This window comes from Cricetulus griseus, chromosome 2, assembly GCF_003668045.3.
Source record: "Cricetulus griseus strain 17A/GY chromosome 2, alternate assembly CriGri-PICRH-1.0, whole genome shotgun sequence".
In the NCBI taxonomy this organism is placed as follows: Eukaryota; Metazoa; Chordata; class Mammalia; order Rodentia; family Cricetidae; genus Cricetulus; species Cricetulus griseus.
In genome coordinates, this window is record NC_048595.1 from 46400604 (window position 1) to 46421633 (window position 21030).

At 40.0% G+C, this 21030-nt stretch overlaps 1 protein-coding gene across 3 annotated transcripts in view; it reads right to left on the reverse strand.

Moving 5' to 3' along the window:
• Positions 1-3216: 3216 nt before the first annotated feature.
• Oma1 (OMA1 zinc metallopeptidase) overlaps positions 3217-21030 on the reverse strand; it is a 61407-nt gene continuing 43593 nt past the window's right edge. For all 3 annotated transcript variants that reach the window (XM_027402327.2, XM_027402325.2, XM_027402326.2), the window contains exons 8-9: positions 14554-14703; positions 3217-3671 (exon numbers count right to left, since the gene is read on the reverse strand). In XM_027402327.2, coding sequence (XP_027258128.1) covers positions 3459-3671; positions 14554-14703 — 363 coding nt within the window. In that variant the 3' untranslated portion in view covers positions 3217-3458. The remainder of the gene's footprint in view (positions 3672-14553; positions 14704-21030) is intronic.

Here is a 21030-nt window from a genome sequence, read left to right on the forward strand (position 1 = left end):
TGGATGCCTATAATGCGCCAAGTACTACTAAGTTTAAGAATATAGTGGCAAATACCTACACATTTGGATTACAGAAGAACTTAGATTAAATTTGTACCTTGGATCTATTGTCATCATCCTAACAGCTGAGCTAACTGCCATCACCTGCATGCTATAGTTACAGGAAAAGCACAGACAGTAACAGGAAGTTATACAATGGGAAGCATATAACACTCTAGAATGTGAATGTGTCTTACCATCAACCCCAAAGAGAATCCAGAGCATCCTGAGGGGAAATCAAATGTTTCTGTTTGATCCCTGTAGTGATATATTGTTTATGATTTATTAAAGCTTGCCTGAAGATTCAGAAAAGCAAAGACAGCCTCAAGATATAGTGATCAGGCAGTGATGACACACCTTTAATCCCAGCAGCCAGAAGCTAGGAGGTGGTGGTACACACCTTTAATCCTAGTACTCAGGATTAAGAGAAAGCCGGTTTTCTGTGATTCCAAGGCCACTCAGATCTATACAAGAATGAATCAGTCTAAAACAGAATTATAGCTCACACCTTTAATTCCAGCATTAGGGAAGTACATAAGACAGAAGCAAGGTCTCAGGGAGGCATTTTAGTTCTCCAGCCACACTGAGGAGAGGCAGCAGTTTGAGACTCGTGTGTGGATCAGTCCTTTCAGCCTGAACTAGAGGTAAGAGCTAGTGGCCAGCTACTTTGCTTTTCTGATATTCAGCTTGAAGCTTGAACCCCAATATCAGTCTCTGGGTCATTTATTTATTGGTGTTACAGATTCCATAGTTAAAAACTTGTATGCAGTTTCTAAGAAGGCTGAACAATACAATTAGTTTTGCCAGAGGGACAGAAGAAAAAAGACCAGGGACTGTAGCATACTATTTTCTTAGGAACTCTCCAGGGAAGTCAAATGGTATGCTTCACTGTTTATCTGTGGGTGACATTCTCCAAATGTCTTTTACATATGGGGTGCCTCTTATAAAACTACAGTCACCAGTAGCATAAAGAATGGCAACATGGATAATAGCTACCGTGAAACTCCCCTTACAACTGCCGTTGTGTGTGCAGATCAAGAAATAGTATATAAAAAAGACATAACAAGACCAGAAAAACATAAATAAGCTCAAACTTGTCTTCATGACAACTAGGCATTTTGTCTAAGCATCAGAATACATCCCAAGTGAGATTTCACAAGCTTTGGGGGTGGGGGACCTGCTCTCCCACTCTCCCTTACCCCAAGTTTTTCATGAAGATTTGACAGAAGGATCTAAGAAGATGTTAGAAAACATTCCTGTAGCCAACACAGTGGTTTTATGCTTGTATACCTCTCTGATTTTATACTTGTATGATGTTCACCTATACTGAAGCAAACAGATGATGGAGAATGCAATTTGTTCCTTGTCTTTTTATAGCTTTGTCTTTGGTACGTGAGAGTTGTGCAAACGAACAAACTGGTAACCAGAGATATAATTTTGTTCTTTCTAGGTAGGAGACATTGGGCACATTATTAAGACTCTCCAAGGCCATTTATAAATATAAAATGAAAATAAAACTTACCTCATATGATTGTGTAATAACTGAAATAAAAAAGGGCTCTGCTCAGGGGGTGGAGAGATGCCTCTGTAGTTAAGACCACTTCCTGCTCCTTCAGAGGACCCAGGTTCAGTTCTCAGAACCTGCCAGATGCTCATCACCACTTGTAACCCCAGCTCTCAGATCTGGCTTCTTTGGGCATCACATTCATTTGCATATCCTCCTAACGCATGCTGAAGTAAAAATAAATCTTTTAAGGGCTCAGCTCCTAGATAGCAGTTACTCACAAAAAGAATTTTCTTTCACTTTTAATTTTCCAGCAAGGTATCTATTTAATGTATGTGGTGGTTTGAAAGAAAATGGTCCCCAAAGAGAGTGGCCCTATTAAGAGGTGTGGCCTTATTGAAGGAAATGTGTCACTGTGGGGACAGGTTTTGAGGACTCTTTTGCTCAAGCTTCGCTCAGTGTGATACTATTTCCTGTTGCCTGGAAGATGTAGGACTCTCAGCTGCTTCTCTAGTACCATGTCTACCTTAATGCTGCCATATCCCACCATGATGATAAAGGTCAGAACCTCAGAACTGTAAGCTGCCACCTCAATTAAATGCTTTCCTTTATAAGAGTGGTGGTGACGAATGCCTTATTCCCAGTGCTTGGGAGGCAGAGGCAGGAGGCTCTGTGAGTTTGAGGCCAGCCTGGTCTACAGAGTGAATTCCAGGACAGCCAGGATTGTTTCACAGAGAAGCCCTGTCTAAAAAAAACAAACAAATAAATAAATAAATAAATAAATAAATAAATAAATAAATAAATAAAAAGAGCTGCCATGGTCATGGTTTCTCTTCACAGCAGTAGAAACACTAAGACAATGTGTTTCACCGGGGGTTGGTGGTGCATGCCTTTAATCCCAGGACTCGGGAGGCAGAGGCAGGCAGATCTCTATGAGTTCAAGGCCAGCCTGGTCTCCAGAGCAAGTGCCAGGATAGGCTCCAAAGCTACACAGAGAAACCCTGTCTCAAAAAAACCAAAAAAAAAAACCAAAAAAAAAAAAAAAAAGACAATGTGTTTCAAGAAAATCATCCCTCTAAAAGATAAAACCTAAGGTTTTACCAATTTGAGAGCATAAATAAACTGCCTAATGAACTCATGTTTTAAATTTTACTTCCATTCCCTCACAGCATGGTCATCAACTTCTGGCTTCACCAGGGATATTCCTGGAGCACCTTCCCCCATGTCCTCCTTCCACAGCACCTGGCCATAAGTCAGCAAAAGAATGAGGGCAGCGCTCTCTCTTGCATCTCTGGGTACTGCCCTCTGTGAGAACACAGTGGTGTCCTCTGGGATCCTCCAAATGCCCATATCATCACAGCACGAAGACCATCCTCCCCTCTACCGTACTGCTCACTCTGTCACCTGAACCTCAAGCAGCACCTTCTGTGCCTCTGAGTAGGAAAGGCGTCTAACACTTGGGGTATTCCCCTTGAGAGTTCTTCCTTTTTCCACACACCCCCACACTCCAGTGCAGACCATCACCTTCAGACTGTCAGTTACCCATTTCATAACCACCCAGACTCCAATTCATTTTGGCTGAGCAGGAAGTTCTTTATAATAATCACTACACTCAGGGTATGCATCCACGAGAGGGGCCTGATTTTCAAATCTAAACCAAGTATGGATGACAATGAGATGCACAATATAAATTTATTCTATGACATTTTCCTCATTGTAAGTATTGTAAAATAGATTAAAACACATCAATATTTCATGAAAGATACGAATCTAGAAAAAAATTCAGACATCTGTAATATACATGACTTGACCTTAATTATCCCTTTTTGTCCATTTAAAACATCATTTTTAGGAGTTGCATAAAAACGATGAGTACGGATGTATTCTTCATAGCCCACGTCTCATACATTTTATTTCAACTTGTAGTTTTTTTCTCAACTATGTATGTCAGTGGTATCTGTTCCTGCTTCTGAATGGGGAGAGCTGCCGTTTTCTGTTTCCTAACGGTGGTGTTTAGGTCCTCTTTCTCTGAGTCCTCAAGAAAACGCTTCACAGTAAGCTTGAACAGCAGCCGAGGGTCTGGTCCAGAGAGCGGTGGGCAATTACAGACCTCCCGAAGTTTGAGAGCCTACAAAGAAGAATACAATGCAGTTCCTCACATGGTCTGCACAAGACAACCAAAAGTAAGAGAATGCATCTTCGTGTTTAAACAGAAGTTAACTCAAGTACAACACATGAAGAAGAATCACAGGTAAGCTTGTCATCACTTTTCCATGGCCTGATCTGGTAACCGCCCTTTTTAAGGCAGAAGCTGTATGTGTGACAATAGTCACATGGTAAGGTAACAGGTCTCCCAGAGAGGAAACGGTTTCGTCACCCTTAGCAAATCCTGAGAACAAAGTCAGATTAACCAGGCTCTGAAGATTCTGTAAGAGATTTTATTTTCAACCAAAGAAAACTAATAGAATGTCCATGACTGAACTCACTGAAGAAAAACAACAACAAAAAAGTTGCTCGCAGCTGTGACCTTCTAGGGTGGAATAGATGCTAATGACAGAGAAGGAGCAGAAAATCAAAATCACAACAATTTTTAAGTCTAGAGAGAATAAAATGTTGTGGGGAAAGGAAGAGTAATTATAACACACTTCGTAACTTAGCTGTAACTGATGTTTATGGTTTAAAATACCAAATCTTGAATCAACCCAAATCACAATTTAATCATTTGGGGAAGAGAGCAGCATGCGTGTGCTTGCATGGCTGTGACAGTGGAGACAAGAAAGCTTGATCCAGTTCTCTGCAGTAGAAAATAAACAGAAGGCTTAAAACTGGAACACTAGGAAACGGCAACATAAGCCTGTAATTTACATATGCTGGGAAAACCCAAAACAGCATGTAACAGCATAGATAGAGTCACTACAGACCCAGAGGGCGGCCTCCGAGCGCTGGTACACATAACCAGCCCCAGACCACCTAACTCTGCAGAGGGCAGGGAGAAAGAAGGATAAACAGGCATGGAATGTTTAAGGGCAGAGAAAAACAACCCTCTGAATACTATAGGTTGGATACACACCATACCACATGTCCAAACCTACAGAATGTATAGAACCATGAATAAACCATGGTCTTTTCACTTAGCACATGCACTTTGGAAATGATTGGTCTGCTTCCTTAATCGCCAGGATAACGATTTCCTATTACTGTTTTCTTGTGTGAGGACTGTTGCATTCCACTAGCTCTCAAGAAAAATTGTATTACATATCATATATACATATATATGCAAAACCTTTTGAATAGTAACATTTATTTAATATCGTAGTAAAATATTTTCTAGATTTTTTGGGCTTTCTTTCTATATGTTTTATTACATTTCAGTGTGCTAACATCTTTTCCCTTTTATAAATTCAAATCTATCATATTAAATAAATCTTCAAAATTTCTTCAAAAGTGAGAATTTTCCCCATGTGTACCTAGAATATGCCTTGCACTGCCCTTTGTTCTGTCTGACTCTATGAATTGCACGTAAGAGACATTTCATAAATGCAGGCTGGATTTTAAACTATGAATAATCATTTTAATAAGTGTAAAAATATCATGAAGAGTCTACAGTGTATGGAAAAATAGAAAGATAATCCAATAACAAGAATATATAGTTCCAAGAATCCTGAGGAAAACTGAAGGGAAGCATGAATCGACCTGCCTTAAAGAATCTAAACTGTCAAGAGATCAACGGGAATCCAGTATGCACTCTGTACCTTGCTCTGCACCTGTAATTTACAAACATTGTCTAAGCTCCTGTTACAATGCAAAATGTGCAGAGGTGAGGAGGGCAAAGGATGGCAGGGCAGGGCCTTACCCACACAGACACATAGGTTCATAAAGCAGAACTTTGAAGGTTCTGATAACCTAACAATGTATGGAGAAAAGCAGAGGCTAGACTTTTTCAAAGTAAGGCCGGAATTAAAGCAAAGACTCCTAAGTGCAGTGTTATTTCTATATTGCCAGTTCCTGTGGGCATCTTTTTCTCATTACTGAGCATAATTTCCTACAGCTAATATCGGCTAAGCACTGCAGCACTATTTATTTCTACTGCAGAATATCCTATTTTTAGCTATTTTTCTATTATTATATATATCCTAGGGTCACTTAAGTTCTCACTAGGTATCTCAGAAGCTGTGAGAGCCACCAGGGAGACCACAGAAAATAGGGACCACATATTCCACAATAGAAGACAACCAATCAACAGTAAACAAGATCGTTCTAGTTCAAAAAGTGAGAATGACTGCATGAGAGACAGACTATTTGACACTGAGGGACCAGAAAAAGCCTCTTTGGGGAGGTGATGTCTAGAACAGAGAAATCCACAACCAGGGGTCTATAAGGAGGAAACAGGCCTGGCATGAAATGAGTAGAACCAAGGAAAACCTTGGAGCAAGACTGGTGTAAAGCTAGGGAGCAAGACAGGCAGTGACCTGTAACCTAAATAAAACCATTCCACCCCCAAACTGGTTTTGCTCAGTGTTTCATCACAGCAACAGAAAGTAACTAGAATAGGGTAGATTCTTATTCTAAGTCACATGAGAAAAAAACTGAAGGATATATATATATATATATATATATATATATATAAAGGTCATTCTTGTTACAAGTTGCAAAAAGGTCATTAATGGAAATAATGGACCAGGGAGTCTGAAATTGGAGAGTGGTACAGGAGCTAGGAGAGATGGTGGTGACTTGTTCTAGGTAGTGGCAGTGGTGAGGCACCACAGAGATTCCTAATGCACCCTTGAGGAAGCCCAAAGACTGTCATGGACAGAATGCAGAAGAGTAGGAAAGACAGGAGTCAAAGATCAGGACTGCGTTTCTGCTCTTCTGTGCCTTCAAGATGCCACCTATGAATCTGAGGACAATTTAGTTGCTTGTAGTAAATAATAATTGTGATATAGCACTGACTTGTTTGCTAATTAATGATCCCAGTTCATAAATTTTAAAAGATGTTTCAATCAAATTGCCGAAACAAAATCATTTGTGTTCATAAAATGAATGAGATAGTTGATGTCCCTTTTTATTTTTGATGCTAGAATTAGTCACTAAGTAACTGTTCTTTGCACTTGTGGACAAAGTCTCTAAAGTAAAGCCCCATTATGGCTCGGAGTCCTTTTCTTAGTTAATTTGCTGTGCCTCTACAGGTTTCTAAAATAAATTTTTATTTGATTTACTGACACTTTACCTCTTTCCAAAGTTAGCCTAAGGAGGTTCATTCTATCTTACTGCCATTCTTATATTTAGCTGCACCTACTTTGACAGTCCACACATAAACCTATACATAGACACAACACCACACATTTTTTAAACCAGGCTCTATGACTATATACACATTTTAATTACTTCTGATTTTAACCTGAGCTACTAATATCATTTGGATAAAAATACTCACCAAATATTTGCCTTATTTCTGTTATTTTAAAATCAATAGTAATGAGAATTATATTTGTCTATGGAAATGAAAGTGAACTATGCCTGGTGAGAAGCAACTGCTTATTATCCCAAGAGAAGATCTGCTTTATAGCTAGTTATGTTTCTTACTGAGTATGTACTTATTTATAAGCATCAAAATGACTGCAGAATGGCTAAAGAGCATTAGGGTGAGAAAGGGAGGGAGAAGGGAAGGGAGAGACAAAGGATGGATCCTTTCCTGCAACTTAGAGGTCTACTGACAGAAGGATGATCACCACAGGCATCGTGTCAAAAACTAAGTCTGCCAGAAGGAACCATCTCCTGAAACCTAACACACCTTGCAAGGTTTGAGGAATGCTGGAGTAAACAGCCTTTTCTTTTGACCTGCACAGTGCAATGGGCTCACAGAATTTATGGCCACCGTATTTGGTGTCAGATCCCAATTCCGGGATTTGATCAAATACAGGCTCAGTTTCCTTCAACAGAACTCCAGCTGGGTTAGCAGAGCCTGGATTCCCCATTCGCTAGACTATACAACTGTCTTTTGATTTTATCATACTTATATCTCATATAGGATTTCTTATGATTGCTAAATTCCCCCTTACACCAGTTGTAACTAATTTTCCTCAATGAGTTAAATAAGACCTAAGGTATGCTCATTAAATATTTATACAAATCAGGGTTATGCTTCTCAAAATATTTATGTTTGAAATCATTTATTTCTTTTCACAAACTACAATGGAAATTGAAGTCTGACTCATTTTTGAAAAGGTCAAAAGTTAGGAAGTATAAGTAACTGAGGACTTTCAGTACATTAAAGTAAACTTTAAAAGGTTGCTTTGACAAAGGTAAGTTGCTCTCAGGAATGATAAGCAAGGGCAAGGTTTTTGAACAAAACTTTTTAGTCAGTCCCTCCTACCAGAATGATAAAATCCTAGCCAGGCAGTATACACAGGCCTAGAAGCCCAGCACTCAGAATGGAGAGCTGGGAAAACTGCCTCAAGCTCAAGGTCAGGCCCGTCTACAGAGCAAAGTTCCAAAACCAAAGCAGACACAGAAAAGGAAGTCTTGACATCTGTCCCAACACAGATGAATCTGAAGGCCACAGTGTGACCTCACATGGGACCTAATGAAGCAGCTCATAGATGCTGAGGGCATAGTGACCGCCAGGGTAGAGAAGAGATGGGGAGACGCTGGTCAGGGACAAGAGTTCAGTGAGAGGAAAGGAGGAAGTTCTGAGAGCCACTGTGCAGCAGACGACACAACCAGTAACAGTGCACACCTGAAACTGCCACAAGTGTGGACATGACCCGACCCACCAATGCTATGAGGTGATGGATCTGCTTGTTAGCTTGACCTGACCACTCCACGACGTGTACAAACATCATGCATCGTGTTGTAGCCCAAACAAAATATTTCAAAAGGTTAAAAAGGAGTGAGCAATGAGCACACATGTATTTGTTTTTTTTTTTTTTTAAAGGTAGTGGCTACATTTATTTCCAGTAACAACTAAAGTATGAACCAACTGCTGGCATACACTGGCATTTTTCTACATGCTACACATCAAGTAAGATAGAAATTATTTATCCGTAACATATAAATGATAACTAAGTGATAGGGGGAAGGGAGGTGCCAGAAGGGCTTTGGAATTAGATTAAAAGCGTCCATTGAAAACAAAAAGCAAGGTATTTGGGGGGGGGGGTCACCTCCATTTTAAACATCTATCATTGCTCTTTCCTGCCTTATCCCTCAAAGCAATTTTTCTAACAGTCCATTCACTTCATCCATATGCTGTTTTTTTAAGGCTTTAGACAATGTTAGTGCCAGGCATTCTGGCTTCTTAGGATTCGGAGGCCGATTCAATTATAGTAGCTGCTGTTTCCTTCCTCAACACTCTCCATGTCAGACAAAATGAGATTCAGTAAGGTGAACAGTGTACGTTTTTACACTTGGCCAACAATGACATTTCATGGTAATTCCAAACACTTACATTCTCTGCTCATGAGATGCACAATATTAATGATTTATTCATTTGTTTTATCCAATTACAAATGCATAAGAATGATTTACACATGAGTTCAAATTCCCAGCTGCCTGAAAGTTTAAAGGATTAAAAATAAAATGAGGTTAAAATGAATGCATCTACAGTCTGCTACCAAATGATTCTCATGCCTAGAGATGGAATGCTGTTTGCAATTAAAATACTTAGAAACAAATCCTATTCAAATTATGATCATAATTATATAACCTTAAACAACAATTCCAAATTAAATGTTTTCTAGCTCTTCTATCATTGCCCACCCCTGCCACCCTCATGAAGAGTGATGGCAGGGAGAAAGAAAACCAGCAGGAACACAGAAAAAAAAAGCAATCTGACGGCTTTTGATTTTAAAATAAACCTTTCAACAAAATTTCTGTTATTCACACTGATTCATATTTTATAAAATACTTAAATAAGGTATTTCTTTCAAGGACAAATTATGATGTACATAAACTCAAAGTCTAAACAGCATAACTGTGATTCTGAAGCTCACGCTATGAAACATCAACAGGTTGACATAACATCTGTTCTTCAGTTTTTCACCCAAGTTGTTATGGTAACCAAAATATGTGGAATATGTTTCCTAAATCTAACTGATTATTTCAAGTAAATAAAATTATATCATATCAGCTTACTAACAACAAATAATATTATTACTACAAACCTATATTTATCATTTCCATATACTAGTGGATCACATGATTATATTAAATAGGCATTTACACATGTTTTTTTCCCTAGAATTCACATTTAAAAAATAGTAAGGGCATTTTTCTTCCTAATTTGATGGTTCTATCTTTATTTAAAAACAAAATAAGGGGCCAGTGTGGTGGTACTCACCTTTAACTCCAGCACTGGGGGGGCAGAGGCAGGAAGGCAGATCTCTGAGTTTGAGGCCTGCCTGATCTACATAGCTAGTTCCAAGATAGCCAGGACTACACGAGAGACCTATCTCAAAAAAAAAAAAAAAAAAAAAGGAAGGAAGAAGGAAAGAAAGAAAAAAGAAAGGAAGTAGTTTGTTCTCTGAACTGTTTTGCCCAAACTGTGAACCCCAAAATCACCAAGAGACCTGATCTGATGCAAAAGCAAAGAGTCTTTAATTTTACGAGTTAACTCTGTTCCCCCATCCAACAGACAAAGCAGGTGAAGCAATCAATGACTAGGAGGGACCTCAAGCAGCAGCAGGGCAGGTAATATATTGGGGATAGAGCAAGGGGAGTATCTGGGGGTCTGCTAGTTGCATAGCAACAGTCTCGGGATTGGTGCCCCTCTGGGCTTGGGCAGCCTGTCCTGTGTTGGTTGGTTGGTCAATGGCAGCTGCAGGAATGTTGCTATGCCTGGAGGCCCTCCCAGGGCAGTCGCTACACTCTGCGCTCCTCTGTTACTGTAAAGCACATCCAGAGCCTGCCAGCTAACTTCTGATTGGTTCCTTGCCACATGGAAGGTATCTGGCTTCCTAGTGACTAGAAGGTTGGGCAAGGTCAGGAGCACAGCACATGTTGCTGAGTCAGGGGCCTCTGTCTTGCCGGGTCTTTTCTGCAGCCAGTCATGGCTGTCAAAGCAGGAGGCTGGGTGAGGGTCTGGTCCCTTCAGAACAAAATGCTGTGCCAATTCCTCTAGAATAAAACCAGCGGACAAGTCAGGATGGCACGTCTCCTGAGCAAAGTCAGAGACCTCACTGGGACCAGGGAGATAGTCATCCCATTTTTGTTTCTTTTTTCAACCTGTGAGCGTGTGTGTGTGGTGTGTGTGTGTGTGTGTGTGTGTGTGTGTGTGTGTGTGTGTGTGTGTGTGTGTGTGTGTGTGTGTGTAGTGCTCATGAATGCAGACAGATGCACCTGTCTAGAGGACAAAGGGCATTCTCGAGTGTTGGTCCTTACCTTATTTTAAAAGGGCCTCTTCTAGTTCAGTGCTGTGTACACTGGGCTAGCTGGCCTGAGTTTCTGGAGATTCTCCTGTCTCTGCCTCCAATCTCAAAGTAGGAGTGCTGGGATCACAGGCTATGCCCAGCTTTACACACTCACATCCTCACTCTTTCATAGCAAATAGCTGACCCACTGAACCATCTCCCCAACCCTGGCCATTCCATTTCAACTGCTTCCCAACAACCCTCCCATCTCTGCTCACACATTAGCCATCCACCTGAGAATTAATTGTTTTTCCCAGAAATGTATACTTTGAAGTCTTATCCCCCAGTATGTACATATTTGGGGGCAGGGTCTACAAGAGGATAATTAAGGATAAATGAGGTCAGAGCATGGGGTCCTTATCCAACAGGTCTAGTGTCTTTACAAACAGAGACCCCAGAGAGCCTCGCCCCTCAGATCTCCCCCACCGTCCCTCTCCTTTACTAGAGAATAAGCTTGATGAGGGTGGGGGAATGCAGGCATGGGGGATGAGGGCGCAGAGGATGAGGGTGTGGGTGTCTCTGCTGTTCACTTGACCTACGGTATAGTAAGCAATAGTGATTCAACATCTGTTGAATGTGTAAAACATTTAAAGTATCTTTAATGCTAATAAATTAAAGCAAGAAATATTTTATAATGGCATTCAAAGAACGTGACAAAATAGACTTAATATCTTTAGCACATGGACATTAAAACTTTATGGACACCAAAATTTATGTTCCTATCACAGAACGACAAGGTCTTGCTTTCTTGGTTTCCTCCCCACACATCTGATCCAAACAGGCGCTGTCCTCCTCCCTCCAATTAGCACAGAGGACCTCTATTGTGAATAAGTCCTGCCCTTCACCTTGTTCTCTGCTCAGTAGCTAGATGAACTTGTCAATTTCATCACTTCTGCTACCTCTTGAGGACAACACCGAAAGCACTGTGCCTGCCATAAACCAGGTTAAAGCCAGTGCTCTAGACCTTAGAGATGTGTCTGACTATCCAGATGTCAGAGGACAGAAGCCATTAGTAAAATTCAACCCTGTACACATTTTAGAAAAAAAAATCCCAAGTAAACAATCATGTTAAGAATGTTGTCTTGCCAGGTGGTGGTGGCATATGCCTTTAGTCCCAGAATTCAGGAGGCAGAGGCAGGCGGATCTCTGTGAGTTCGAGGCCAGCCTGGTCTACAGAGCAAGTTCCAGGACAACCAAGGCTGTTACAGAGTGAAACTGTCTTGAAAAACCAAAACAAGAAAAAAAGGGGAAAAAAAAAAAACAACAATGTAGTCTTCAGTGGTATGTAGGCACACATCTTCCATACATGGCTGCTTTCTTCGATTACAGAAAGCAGACTTAGGAGAGCAGCACATTCCGATCTTTATGACTGTGTGTTCTAATTAACAGTATACCCTTGTACTAACTATCATTCTCACTTCAACCACTGAATTATTCCCAATGTTGTAGTAGAGTTTTATTGCTTCCAAATTGAATTTAATCACATGGGGGGGAAATATAAGAAATTTACCTGCAGTTTTCAAATTAAATTTCTGTGCTGGGATGGTTTATTTTTAGAGAGAAAAAAAAAGAAAAAGAAAAAGAAAAAAGACCTCCCCTGTTTTCCTTCCTCACTGGCTCCCAAATAACACTTGTTTCTCCAGCCATGTTCCCTACGCTCTCTAATCAACTCCTTACTGTTCCACAGACCTCCTGAAAGCACATCTTTTTTACCTGAAGATCCTCAGTGATTTGATCAAATGACAGTTTCAGAATTTAGGGAAGGCTTCAAATCACAGCAGGCGAGTAGAATTCACTATCTAGTTTAAACAAGCCATGTAGTTTAGAATTACACTGAGTTAAAACGAAAAGAACTTGTGTGTGTCATGACTTTAGAGAGAAGCCATGACCTCCCTAGGGCTTCTAAGGTCAATAGTCCTCAGTGGCCCTCAGTATAATCAATTCGGGCAAAACACATGCACTACCCTGTTTAGGTGAGTAATATTACAGGTTACATCAGGTAAACTTCACTACTATTCGCGCTATGTTTTCCCTTCATGTTAAGGATCTCAATAAGGTTTTTGATTCAGGTAATAGGTGCTAATTAACTATGGTTTGTACCTCCAAACTTTAAATGCTGCAATCCTAATATTCATGTGATAGCCTTATAAAATGAGGCCTTTGAGGTGTGATAAGGTCATAAAAGTCAATCCCAAAGGGATCAGTGCCTTATTAAAAGATGCTCTATCCCTAGCATAGTGAACCATGCCTATAGTCCCAACACTGTGGAAACTGAGGTAGGAAGATTTCAAGTGCAAGACCACCTTTAGCTCCAGAGTGAGACTCTGACTAAAAATACAAAGATAAATAAACAAAGGATGGATGGATGGATGGATGGATGGATGGATGGATGGATGGAAGGAAGGAAAACTGACTCCAAAGACTTCACCTCCTAGCTCATCACGTAAGGTTGTACTAGGAGAGAGCCAAATGTGAACTGGAAACTGGATCCTTACAAGACACCAAATGTGATCTAAGATCTCCTAGTTTTTGAATTTAGAAACAAATTCCTACTGTTTCTAAGTCACTCAGAGATGGAACTGTACCTTAGTTGGTAGAGTTCCTGCCCAGCATGCAGGAAGCCTGCACTGGATCCTAGCCCTGTACAAAACCGGGTGGAGCAGCACAGGGTTTGCACTCTTGGCACTCAGAGTTCAAACTCAGCCTTGGTTATATGAAAAGTTCAAAGCCAGCCTAGGCTTATATAGCCTGTCTCAGACAAACAAAACAATTGACAAAAGCCAGACATGAGGGAACACATCTTTAATATCAGCACTTGGGAAGCAACGACAGAAGCAGGTAGATCTCTGTGAATTCTAGGCCAGGGCTTGTCTACACAGTAAGTTCAAAGCCAGCCAGGGCTATGTAGTTTGACCTTAGCTCAAAAAAACAAATAAACAAACAAAAGAAAAATACAAGCAAAACTAGAGTTAATATACATTTAATCCAAAACTTACATATAAGTTACATATAACATATAACATATAAAATGTTAACAGACATTTTAAACCAAAAGTTAAAAAAAAAACTATATTATGATCAATATATTGGAAAACACTGTTTTCTTTTCTTTTTTGCTTATTTTTATCTTTGAGACAGGGTATCATGTAGCCCAGGCTGACCTCAAACTCACCGTGGAGCCAGGGATGACACTGAACTCCTGATTTTCCTGTCTCCACCTCCCAAGCACTGGTATCACTGGTGTGCATCATGACACTCAGTTTACCGGGTTCTAGAGATTTGATCCAGGGTTTTCTGTAGGCTAGGCAAGCACTCACAAACTGAACTGTATTTCCAGGCCCAACTAAAGTTTTAAAACATTACCAAATCAGTTACAATTCAAAGTCAGACACAAAGAGCTAAATCTTCACATTGAGAAATCTCAGATATAAATAGCAATTTACTCCCCACGCCTAGTGGGTAAATAGGACTTTTCCTTCAGTCCAGCTCTGTGAAAGCCAATAATCATGGTAACCAAAATAATTGAATACCCAAACTCTCTTTTTCTATACCAAAAAAGTAACTGCATTAGCAGGGATAGCTCACCTGTGGTCTAGGCTAGCTCACCTGTGGTATGAGTCTGTCCAAGTGTTCGGCTCGGTTCCCGTGAGAAGGGTGTGTCGACAGCCATTCTGGCAACTTAGGGTAACCGTGAAGACTCTCAGAAAACTCCATCTGCTGCCAAAATACTGAGCTGGCTCTTACATCCACACATGCCTAGACACAAGAGTTAAGAAGGCACATGATGAGCTTAGTTATTACAACTTTAAAAAATTAGCTAGATTTTCAAAGGAGGGAGAATCAAAAGAAAGAGGAGGTAAGAGAGAGACAGGGGAAAGGAGGGAGAGAAGGAAAAATATGTTTGTTTACTTTATGTCACTACATGTTTTGGAAATATTCTAATTTTCTACCACCATTTTAATAAAAGAATACATTCACGACTTAAAAGAAGAAAACCTCAAGCTGGGAATTAAATTCAATAGAGTAACACTCCTAACACACACTCACTAGGCTCTGGGTTTGATCCCCAGTATTGCAAAACAGAATGGAGAGAAGAGCAAAGCTCACACAATATAGCATGACAGCAAGACAACCCTGACTCCTAACCCACAAACATTTTCAGGACAGTAGACACTAAAAACACGTATTAAGGGGAAAAATCTTCCATATAAATTAACTTTTCTACTAAAAATAATCTGAACTAAAGAAAGTTTATACTTAGTGATTCATTTAGAAAAAAATAAACATGCGTAAAATAGCTAATTTTAATATATACCAATGTGTCCAATTTTCTTAACTACCTGAATACAATACATTTAGGCCATTCAAAACACAGCATATTTTAAAGGATGTATATGGGTCTAGAATACAGGGGGACACAATTCCATCACAAATTCACATCCATACCTTACCATATACTTGAATACACAGAACACTATGGAAGGCTACTTAAGAACTGTTAATGGTGGTTGCCTGGGAGTTTAATTCAAGTATCTGAGGTGGGAAGGAAGAAAGAGTTTAATTCTAAAGTACAATAAATTGTTTATAATAATTTTTTAAATCCTCCATACGAGGAGTTACAGGTTTTTTAGAAGTCTGTTTAATTTTCTTCACATCTTAATTTACTCTTTCTATAAGAACTGGGAAACATGTGTTTGCATTTCCTATTTTACTTTTGAATAAATTAAGGACAAAATTATATCAGATTGGTCAAAATGTAGAAACAACAAACCTTCAATTGCGTGACTGTGATACCTAAAATGCAAGACAAATGCCACATGTTGTGTTGCTAGCTTTATGACAACTTGACGAGGCTAGAGTCATTTGGGGAAAAGGAACCTCAAGTGAGAAAATGTCCCCACCAGGCTGGCCTACAGGCACTATCTTGGCTGATGATTAACAAGAGACAAACAAAAGCACGCTTTTAGGATTTTTTTTTTTTCTTTTTGCCTTACAAATGTTAGTCAAAGGAGAAGGAAAATATTTACCTGTTCAATCTAAGTAACATAGTTGAAGGCAACATTGAAAACATTTGATATGTAAAAATAGAGGAAAAAATTATCCTAGTAGATAGCAAAAGTATTTCAAACTAAAAGAGCCTTGCCCCACTGTGTTTGTCAATAGCTGACTGACCCTCAGAGAACATCAGTGAATACTACAAAAGCCAGGAGAGGATACTTCTCTGAGGCACAGAATCAATAGAGAGACATGAGTACAACCAAGAGTAAGAATCGCTGGGCCTGGATGTAGCTCTGTTGGTGGACAGCCTGCATTTGGTCTCCAGAACCTCATAACCTGAACACAATGGCCATACATCTTGGGAGGCTAACACAGGAGTATCAGAAGCTCAAGGTCATCCTTAGTTAGACACTAAATTTGAGGCTAACCTGAGCTACATGATACCCTATGTTTAAAAAAAAAAAAAAAAACAGAAACAAAAACTATCAGAGCACTTTGAAAAGAAACTGACAGGTTAGAATGGACCCTTCCCCCAAAAAATGAAGGTCTACAAAATGGTTGACAATTGAATTCAGAATAATACTCATAAGAAAAAAGTTCAGTGAACTATAATACAAGTAACAAAATTCAGTTAACAATTTAGAAAAAAATTGGAAAAATCCATTAGTGATAATCTTTAAAAAGCACTCAGGCACACCTTGGCCCACCCACTGGGGACCTGGCAGAGTGCTTCACCCCTGTATTCATGGCAAGCAGTACCATGGCTCTGGACACAACCATGACCAAAAAAGGTCCCTTTAAGAGACAAACTTTCCCGTGGCCCCTCTGTCGAGGCAGACAGGACTTTGTCTCTTTCTTTCTATCTCTCCCCCCTCCTTTCTCTCCTCTCTTCCTTCCCTTTCCCTACTCCCTTCCCTTCCCCCAATAAAACTTCCCAAGTAACCTGTCTGTATGGTGTGTTTGTCCCTCACCCACCATGGGATCTAACCTTGCACCACACATCAAAACACATTGACTAAACTAGAATGCTTAATGAGAAACTTCAATGGCAACTCTACTGGGGAAAAAAAAGGTAAGTTGAAAGATAGAACATTTGAAATTATGCAAAGGAACAAAAAGGATGAAAATGAACATCTGTAACATCTGTGTAAATTATGGGACATCACCAAGACAGGAAACACTCACATTATAGGAACTGCAGAAAGAGGAAGAAGAACCACAAAGAGGAGTTAAGGAAATGATGCTGGGAACTTCCAGGTGCCATCACTTGGGGACAGGAGGTACAGATGTCATCAATCAAATTCAACCCAAAGGAGAGCATACCATCACACATAATGCTCAAACTCAAAGGAAGAAATGTTCTAAGAGTAGCAAAAGAGAAGAGATATCTCTCTTTTAAAAGACTGCTTCAGCACTGCCTATCAGGAGTCTTCTCAGCAGAAACCTTGTAGCCAGCCAAGAGGGGACGATGATATAGTCAAGCAATAAAGGAAATAGCTGCCAATCAAAAGGCTTTTTCCTGCAAAGTTGTCTTTCATAAATGAGGGAGAAATGAAAACATAGTAGAATGGAGGATGGTGGCATGTATCTAAAATCCCCACTTATGAGGTGAAGAGAGGGAGACCACACAGTAAGACACTGCCTTAAAGGCAAAAGGAGTTCACAACCACCAGCCTGACTTCACAGGGATTGCAAAGGAAACTATTCAGACCAAAATATAAATACAAATAGCCATTGAGTAATAACCCAAAACAAACAAAAGTCAAAACTCTGTGTTGGGTGTAAATGAAAGCCATCTAAGCCATCTTCAGGGTATTCCGAGATTATAATGCTGGTGCTAAGGTGATCTCTTATCCTAAATGAGGGTTAAAAGATCAAATAATTAATAACAACTATAGGCAAAAATAATATCAAGAGTCTAAATCACTAACTGATGCAAGTGCTAACACAAACTGGAAAATGTAAGCAATGTAATCAATATTAACCCAACAAGAGAATAATGTCAATAATACACAAGGAAAACTTACAACTCAATAGCAAAATACTCTTAACAAACAATGGGTAAAGGCTCAAGAACCTCAAGAACAGCATACAAATAACAATGGATTTATGAAAAAATGGTCAACATCACAACACCTCCAAGAAATGCACCTCAGAAACACATGAGCTATCATCCCACACCTGTTGGGAGGCTAACACAAAAATAACAATAATATGAAAAAATTCGGCTCTTACACTTTGTTCATGGGAATGTAAAATGATGCAGTCTCTATGTAAATGAATACAGAGAGTGTTCCAAAAACATTAAAAATGGAACCCATATGATTCAGCAATCCTACTATGCAGTGTTTACCTAAAAGTTAAAAACAGGATCTACTTTTAACTTAGGATCTATTTTTATCTTATTTTTAAAGAAAAACTAGCATTCCCCATTCACTACTACACTACTGACAGCAGTTTTTATCCAGCAATCGCTAGAAACAACCTAAATGCTCACTCAGAGATGAGAGGGTGAAGATGTGGGACTGCATATACACAAAACAGCCTTACCCAACAAGGCACTCCTACCATGTACAACAAGATGGATGAACACTAGGGATGTTCAGCTAGGAAAAATGAAGTAGGCAGAGGGCAAATACTACTTGATTCAACTTACATGCGGTACCTACAATAGGTAGTCAGACACAGGGTAGGGCAGTTATGAGGGATGCAGTAGGAGGTGATGAGGACCTTCTATTCACTGGACAGTAGGTTCTAGATACTGGCTCTATGATATTGTTCCCAGAGGTCATTCTGCATTACACATTGAAATTTGTGAGATCTTTATGTTAAATACTTTTACCACAAAAAGGGAGGAGGGGCAGCAAGAAGGCTCAGTAGGTGAAGGCACTTGTCACTATGTCTGATGAAACAAATTTAATTCCCAGAAATTGTTTGGTGGGAGAAGAGAACTGATGTCTACAAGTTGTTCTCTGACCTCCACAGGTACACTATGGACATGCATGCACAAACAGACATATATGTAAATAAATGCAGGCACAAAAATTAACAAACAAGTTAATAAAACAAGACCTAATGAACTAGTGATGCCTCAGTGGTTAAGAGCACTTGTTGCTCTTCCAGAGGATCCAGGTTAGATTGCCAGCACCTTAAAGGTGGCTCACAACTACCTGCAATTCCAGTTTCAGGGGATCCAATGCCCTCTTCTGGTCTGTGTGGGCATAGCACAAAACAAGTTGCACAGACAAACATGCAGGCAAAACTGAAACACTTAAAATAAAAATAAATAAAAATCTTCTTTAAAAAAATAGACAGGATCTGTCTATGTATCCCCTGTCTATGTATCCTGGAACCTGCTCCTAAAACAGACTGGCCTTGAACTTACAGAGATCTGCCTGCCTCTGCCTCTGCCTCCAAGTGCACCATCATGTTTGGCATAAAATCTGTTTTTTTAAATAGTATCTACTAAAAGAGCATATGTTTACTAAGATTGTGGGAGTACATGAAGAAAAGATAAGGCTCTTTCTAGAACACCTTTCCTTCTTCAAACAGAGCCAGTGGGGATCACAAGTCCCAGGAAACGTAAGAAACAGATGTGAATAGGAAATGCACCCTAGAATGCAGCGGAACGAGTAATGTAGGGACCATCAGGTTGAATCAGTAGTGAACTGTAAGCACTAACGGTATCAACTCCTTTACTCTTCATAGCAGCCTTCTGTGGTGAGTGACGTTATTTTACATCGGTTTACAGAGCAGATGAGGAGAGCAAGGGACTGAGCCACAATCTGAACTCCAACAGTCAGGTGCCAGTCAGTACCCTGGACCAACAGTTTAGTCCCTAAGGCCACCAGATTTGCCTCTGAAACTTAATGCTGCAGATCATTGGGATGAAAAGCTGCCAGTTCAGAGACCAGAACACAATGCCCCTGTCCTCCTTCCCCTAGGGAGGAGTCAGGAGCCTATGGTAATTACAAGACACTATGTCTGGTCATAAGAGATGGTGTCATGAATTCATAAATAAAGAAGGGTCTAGTTAAATCCAGATTAAAATAAAACAACAACATGTATGAATATGCAATAAGAGACACTAATTGACAATGAATTTCTTCTATTTTATTATAAATTCAGCAGGATGTGATATCCATAAGACACACAGTACTATAAGAACCACCCTTAAAACCTGAACATTTCCCAGTACCAACACAAAATAAGAGAAGGACCAAGCTCTATCCCACCTATGACCAAAATGTTCACTGTAAGTACAAACTGAAAAGGGCTCTGGACTTCATAATTCTATGCATTCACCTCTCCAACTCCTGTCAGACATCACCCCCTCCAAGGAGGAAAAGCCTGATGTTAGCAGTTCTGAGTCTGTTTTGAACACCGGTAGCACTGTACATCTGAACCAGACGTTCTGGCATTCCCTACTATATTACACACAGACTTGTGGTAGGCATGAGGCAGTATTACAAAGGTCTGCTAAGAAGGGCCAAGAATGAGAAAATACAATTTGAGTGATATGATATTTGAAGGGAACAAAACATAGAAAAATGGGCATTTTTAGAGGTGATGCTGTGGAAGATGAAAATTGTTTCCAGCAGCCTAGAAGACAGAAGTTCCACATCCCACATGAATGCACCTCCTCCTGGAGTGGGGAAAACCACCCAGCAATGAGAGCTGCTCCACAGTATTTAACGTCTCTGCTTTCCAGTTCCATTTGTAAAACCAAGCAAACAACAGTGCCTGAACCTCAGGGCTGGTGTGAAGACTAAAAAAATAAATCGCGTAACCCACTCAGGAAGGACCTAGCACACAGAAAATATTACTGAGGCCAACAGTCAACAGCATCAGCAGCGTTGCCTGTACTGTCCTCAGCGTCTACAGGGAGCAAGTCCCCTCCATTTGTACACTCGAGTCCAGAGTTTGGTGCTCAGGGCATCTCCTGTCACACCCACTCTTGTTCTTTAAGTCACTTATTCTCTAAACAAGAGTTTTTCCAATCAACAATTTAAAACTTCTCTTTCCCAACTGAGTGTGACATAAGACACTTGTAGCTTAATCATCCTCAGCATGTGTCTATTAGAA